Source organism: Sinocyclocheilus rhinocerous, unplaced genomic scaffold (assembly GCF_001515625.1).
Source record: "Sinocyclocheilus rhinocerous isolate Xijiao unplaced genomic scaffold, SAMN03320098_v1.1 scaffold1068, whole genome shotgun sequence".
Taxonomy (NCBI): Eukaryota; Metazoa; Chordata; class Actinopteri; order Cypriniformes; family Cyprinidae; genus Sinocyclocheilus; species Sinocyclocheilus rhinocerous.
The window spans coordinates 95,112-101,737 of record NW_015633196.1 but is presented as its reverse complement, the minus strand read 5'-3'; the positions used below and the strand labels follow the sequence as shown (position 1 = coordinate 101,737).

The window sequence follows — 6,626 nt, the reverse complement described above, 5'->3', positions numbered from 1 at the left end:
TCTGCTTTATGTGCTTTATGTGCTGTGTTTGAGTATCACTCACCCAGTCCCACGCTGCTGTTCTCCAGCAGGTGATCAAACTGATCAAACATGGCCTTCTGGTTCTGACGGCTGATGCGACAGAAGTAGCACAGGAAGCGGCAGCAGCTCGCCACCATCTTAGGGAAGGCGATTTCCTGTTACAGAAGGAAACAGAATCAGGAGGATTCAACAGATCCACACGTCTTCATGTGAGCCTGTGCCATTGATCTGCTGCTGCATGTGTGTGTTTGGATCAATACTGGACAGCAAAGACTCATCAATCACTCACACACTCACACATACTCTCTCTCACACACACACACACACACACACACACACACAGAAGTACTCCAGAACAATCACGCGTTACACAGGCTGTGTTTGCATCAGAGTAAAAATGCACTGTACAGTATCTAAATATGGAACTCTTCTGCTCATCAAGGCTGCATTTATTTGATCAGAAATACAGAAAAATTGTAATATTGTGAAATATTTTTACTATTTAAAACAGCTGTTTTCTATGTGAATATCTGTTAAACTGTAATTTATTCCTGTGATCAAAGCTGAATTTTCAGCATATATTACTGTTTTTTCTGTATTTTTGATCAAATAAATGCAGGCTTAATGAGCAGAAGAGACTTCTTTAAAAAACATTACAAATCTTACTGATCCCAAACTTTTGAACAGCAGTGTATATACATATTTATTTATATATACTGAGATACTTTTATAGGTTTATTAATATTTTGAATCAGTATTTATCTTTATATATATTTTTTTTAATTAAAATTTTAAAGTTTTAGTAATTTTGTTGTCATTTTTATTTTTACATTTTTGTTATCTGACACATGAATGACTCTAATGAACTGCTTCTTTGAATGAATCAGTCAAAAAGACTCACTAGTTATTCTGAATCAGTCTAATGAATCACTTTAGAGCCGTGGCTCTCAACCAATAGAGACTTAAAATTATTCAATTATATTTTAAAATTAATCGAACTTAATTCAAAACCTTAAAAAAAAAAAACGAGATGCAAACTGAAATCATCCCCCCCCCCCCAAATTGTATTGTAGTGAAGAACACAGCGAATCAGAATCTTGAATCTTTTGGAATCACAAAGTGAATCATGGTTAACCGTTTTAACATATCAATATTCACAGATTCTAATAATAAAAATAATAACTTAAACTGTCACAAACAGAGTAGAAATGATGTGGTGATACTGATGACTGTGAAAGCTGTGTGTGTTTTGTTCTTGGAGCTTGAGAAGCTGCTGAGGTTCGAGTCAAACACACACCTGAGACTTTCCTCCTCCCAAGACGTTCACCATCACCTCCATCACGGTCTCGTGCATCCCCAGAACACGCATCAGGTTAGGATGCTGGTAGAAGACCTTATTATTCATGATGTCCCTGAGACACACACACACACACACCAGATTCACGCTGTTAAACACATTCAACTGGAGCTGCTCCTGAATCAAGCTGAATGTTTCTGAAAGTCTCTTCTGCTCACAGAGGCTGCATTTATTTGATCAAAAATACAGTAAAAATAGTGAAATATTATTGCAATCTAAACCAGCTGTTTTTTATGTGAATATCTGTTAAACTGTAATTTATTTCTGTGATGCGCAGCTGTATTTTCAGCATCATTACTCCAGTCTTCAGTGTCACATGATCTTCAGAAATCATTCTAATATGATGCTCAAAAAAAACATTTCTGATTATTATCAATGTTGAAAACATTAATATTTTTGTGGAAACTGTGGTACATTTTATTTTTCAGGACAGATGAATAGAAAGTTCAAAAGAACAGCATTTATTTGAAATAGAAATATTTTGTAACATTATAAATGTCTTTTAACGGAATGCATCCTGATTAATTATAATAATGAATAAGTATTAATTGTATTTATTTTTTTAATTGTACTTACCCCAAACGTTTGAATGGTAGCGTATAATAAATTACATTTCTTTATTTTTTTTAATTTAAATTACATTTTAACAGATATTCACATAGAAAACAGCTATTTTAAATTATAATAATATTTCACTGTTTTTACTGTATTTTTGCAGCTTTGCTGAGCAGAAGAGACTTCTTTCTGAAACATTTAAAAAAAAAAGAATCAATCATTCCAAACATTTGATACATTCAAGATATGATACATAAAAACGAATTCTAATATGTAACGCACTTCTGCTTCTTAAGTAAATTCCTCTCATTTTAAGAATTCCTTGAAAGCAAGACAAAGCCACTCTTTTTTGCAGGGTTGTTGTTTTGTGGCTCTGGAGTGTTATGTTCTGTGTGTTGGGCTCGTCCTCACCCGAGGCCGTGGATCATCAGCTGCTCCTCCTCCTTCCCCATGCGGACGCTGAGCAGCGAGCGGATCTGGCCCAGAGACGCCAGCAGGTGGATGGTGTCGTGGACGGAGACGGCGCTGATGGTGTAGGTCTTCCTCGTGGCTCGGAGCAGCTCTCCGATGCTGTCGTACTGCCGTCTCAGCAGACTGAACATCAGCCGCACCAGCTCCGGGTCCTGGATGTGCGTCTCCTGAGCCCAGCTCACCATCGTCTGAGAGATCAGCTCCTTCAGATTCGCTTCACACACACACACACACACACAGACACACACACACACACAGGAGAAGAATTAACATGTTAATCTAGTGCAGTTAAATGCATGTGCAACGCAGAATCCCATCCATAGATACGAGCGCAAAAACACCCTCTTATATTGTGACCCTGCAGCACAAAAGCAGTGTTAAGTCGCTGGGGTATATTTGTAGCAATAGCCAACAATACATTGTATGGCTCAAAATTATAGATTTTTCTTTTATGCCAAAAATCATTAGGATATTAAGTAAAGATCATGTTCCATGAAGATATTTAGTAAGTTTCCTACCGTAAATATATCAAAACTTAATTTTTGATTAGTAATATGCATTGCTAAGAACTTCATTTGGACAACTTTAAAGATGATTTTCTCAATATTTAGATTTTTTTGCACCCTCAGATTCCAGATTTTCAAATAGTTGTATCTCAGCCAAATATTGTCCTATCCTAACAAACCATACATCAATGGAAAGCTTATTTATAGATGCATAAACTTTGACTTATGACTGGTTTTGTGGTCCAGGGTCACATATAGTTTACAAATCGGTCGAGTGAATAATTCAACGACTCACTCAATAAGACAGTGACTTGCTGGTTTTAGTTTCATATTTACAGTATCATTTCATTTTTCTTAATCATGTCATATTCCAATATTCATAAAAAAACAAAAAAACATAAATGATAATTTATTATCATTATTTATGCAATACGAAAGCTTCTAAAGCTACTTTTTTGTGATGTTTATTCAATGCTTTTCTCACTGAACACATTAATGACTTTAAATGCTCTTTTGGGGGGTCGTTTCTCAGCCTAATTGATGTGTGATTAATTTCCAATTGCACATCGTGCACTTAATTAGCCTAGTTTAAAGTGAAACTGGTGAAATCAAACCTGTCTGGAAACAGTCATTATTGATATAGAGATGAAGTTGCCATATAAGAGCATTTCACCGACACTTTCACACAGAGACCGGAAAGTGTGAAAGTGTATTTCTAAATGAACCTGCTAATGCAGATTTCAGGTTGAGCTGGTTTTCAATCTCTTATGCAATGAGATGAGAAGCAGCCGCTATAAATAGAATATCTCAACTGAATTCATTATAGAGTCAACGCCTTCAGGCTTTATTAAAAGGGCATCGATCAGAGGCTCATATGATGATATTCTGCTCTCAGAGTAAAACACTGCAGTGCAAGAGAAAACCAATTCTGTTCAGTGTCTTTACAGTGAATGAGAACTGAAGTCAACTACAATGAACATTAGTATCTATTATAATTTTTATTAATATTTTATTACTATCAATATTTAATAATATTACAGTTTTTATGAATATTTTGAATTAATCTTTATTTTTTATATTTTATATAAAAATTATATATTATATATTATTAAATTATATATAAATTATATTTAGAACTTTTTTAATGGATAATAACCCTGAGATGGACTTCAAATCAGCAGCTCTCATCTTTAAACTTCCCTTGATTTCAATTCAATTCAATTGAATTAAAATTAAGTAAAATTAGAATCTGAACATTGCATCCATCAATCAATCATTAAAAACCCTGGGGAAATCATATTAATTTAACATGGTGCATTATTTCAGGAACCCATGCCTTTGCAAAAAAATTAATATTCAAAATCAAAAGTCCAAAAAAATGTGGTTTTATTTTTATAAATTAAATTTTAAATTAAATAAAAAATTAATTAATTCAAATTAAAAATTTTATATAACATTTTAATAAATGAATGTTAAATAATGCATAAATGTCGGTCATCACCATTAAAAGCCATTTAATTACTATATTCATTTACCTCTAATAAAAAGTTTTTTTTACAGAAATCTAACATGGTAATACCAGGGTACTCTGAGTGCTGTGTAATGAGAGCGGAGGGACGCTGGAGGAAGTGCTGTATGTGTCGTCATTAGAGCGACTCTCACAGGCCGGTAAGGAAAGGGGCTGCTGGGAAAATCATGCTCTCAGCTCATCAGTCTGTCACGAGTCACGAGTCTGTCAGCAGTAAATGAGTGTTTATAGGGCAGCGCTGATGAACAACCCCGCTGAGACCCCAGAGACATGTCACACACTGAACAAACGCTGAGCTCAGGAGCAGCTCACCTAATCGAGTTCAACCTGTGTGTGTGTGTGTGTGAGAGTGTGTCTGTGTGAGTGTGTGTGAGTGAGATGTGGTGATTGTTCACAGTGCAGGGAAAAACACTGCAATCAGCAAACCAACCGTGCAGCAGCTTTCTCCATTAAACCCTTGAACTGTCTGAGTAAGCTCATATTTCAAAATGAAATGAAATAAAATGAAATGAAATAATAATAGTGAACCTCACAGACACACATATCTCACATTTCGCCCAAATAAATAAATAAATAAAACATATTAAAAATAAAATAAATAAAAATAAAATAAATCTCAGACAGAAACATGTCCGGCTCATATTTCACCCCAAAATAAATAAATAAATAATATAAAATCCCACACAAAAACATGTTTGACTCATATTTCACCCTAAAAAAATAATAATACAAATAAATAAATAAAGTAAAATCTCACACAGAAACATGTCCGGCTCATATTTCACCCTAAAAAAATTAAATGAAATGAAATATAGTGAATATAGTGAAAACGTGAATCTGACCCTAAAAATTAAATAAAATTAATCCCCAAATTCCTATTAGTATAATGAGAATTGGATAGCGGTTAATTGTCATGACTCATGAACATAATGCCTAATGCCTTTATTTTGTATATGCAAAATAATTTCCCTTCATCTTTTGTTTTGGGGTGGAATATGAGACTTGCTGTTGACGGGTTTAGTTTTTTTCTGTCAGTAAAGTCAGATGGAGTCGCAGTAAAACAACACGTTTCTCTGTGATCCCACACAAGTCTGCGTTCACGGTAAAATCCACCGGAAAGCACACATGATCCTGGGGATGTTTGGCATACGGCTTGCTAACGGACTCCTAAGCTACACTGTAAAAAAAAATCCGTAAAATTTACGGTAAAAAAACGGCAGCTGTGGTTGCCGGAATTTTACTGTAAAAAATACGGTAGCAACATTTTTTAAGAAGAAACATAGTTATTTCAACAAAAAAACATTAAATTTGAAATGTAACACAGGGAATTCTGGGAATGTCAATTTATGGTTATTCACTGTAAATTATACGGTCTTTTTCACTTCCAAAAACGGTACACTACCGTAAAATTACATGTAATGTCCAATACAGTTTTTCACCGTATATAGTAGAGGAATTTACCGTTAACCATTTAACAGGTTTTTACTGTAGCATTTTTACAGTCTTTTACCGTTAAATTCACGGTCATTTTTTACAGTGTAGCATTCGGGACTGAAGGAGTCGAGCTTACAGGGAGCGCTCTGTTCTTTCTCTGTGGGCTCACGCTCAGATCTCTGCGGTTGACCTTTGATCTTGTAGACGAGAGCGAGCAGACGAGCTTTAATAGACGAGTCCTGATCCTCCTCATCCTCCTCCACTGGAATCCCTGCAGGGACACAGATGAAGAACATCAGCACGTTACCCACAATGCCTCACTGCACCTCCGTCCAGAGCTCATTCAGCGAGGTTCAGATTCACCATCAGTGAGTCCAGATTCCACTAGAGGGCCTCAGCGAGACTTAAAACACTTTCAAACAAGACAAAACAAGCGTTCAAACAACCTGAGAACTACTGCAGACCACAGGAATCACAGTCTTGGAAAATACTTTAAATGTGTGATTTCTAGACCAGGAAATGTCATGGAAATTCATAAAATGCTATAATCATACGGGCATTTGTGTAACAAGCTCTAAAATATTTTATCAGGTATAAATTGAGTAATAATAAAAATTATATTCTTACTCAGTAAATCAAGAACGAATGGAAAGTTCATGGAAATTAATCAGGGCATTTTTAGAAGGAATACACATTTTTCTAGTTATTCCACAGTCTAAAATATTTTATCAGGTATAAATCTGAAAAAAAAAAA

At 35.0% G+C, this 6,626-nt stretch overlaps 1 protein-coding gene across 1 annotated transcript in view; it reads right to left on the bottom strand.

The window, feature by feature from the left end:
• LOC107743908 (ryanodine receptor 3) overlaps nt 1–6,626 on the bottom strand; it is a 178,775-nt gene that overhangs the window by 81,034 nt on the left and 91,115 nt on the right. The window contains exons 40-41 of the mRNA XM_016557358.1: nt 2,345–2,618; nt 1,319–1,433 (exon numbers count right to left, since the gene is read on the bottom strand). Of these exons, the coding sequence (XP_016412844.1) occupies nt 1,319–1,433; nt 2,345–2,618 (389 nt within the window). The remainder of the gene's footprint in view (nt 1–1,318; nt 1,434–2,344; nt 2,619–6,626) is intronic.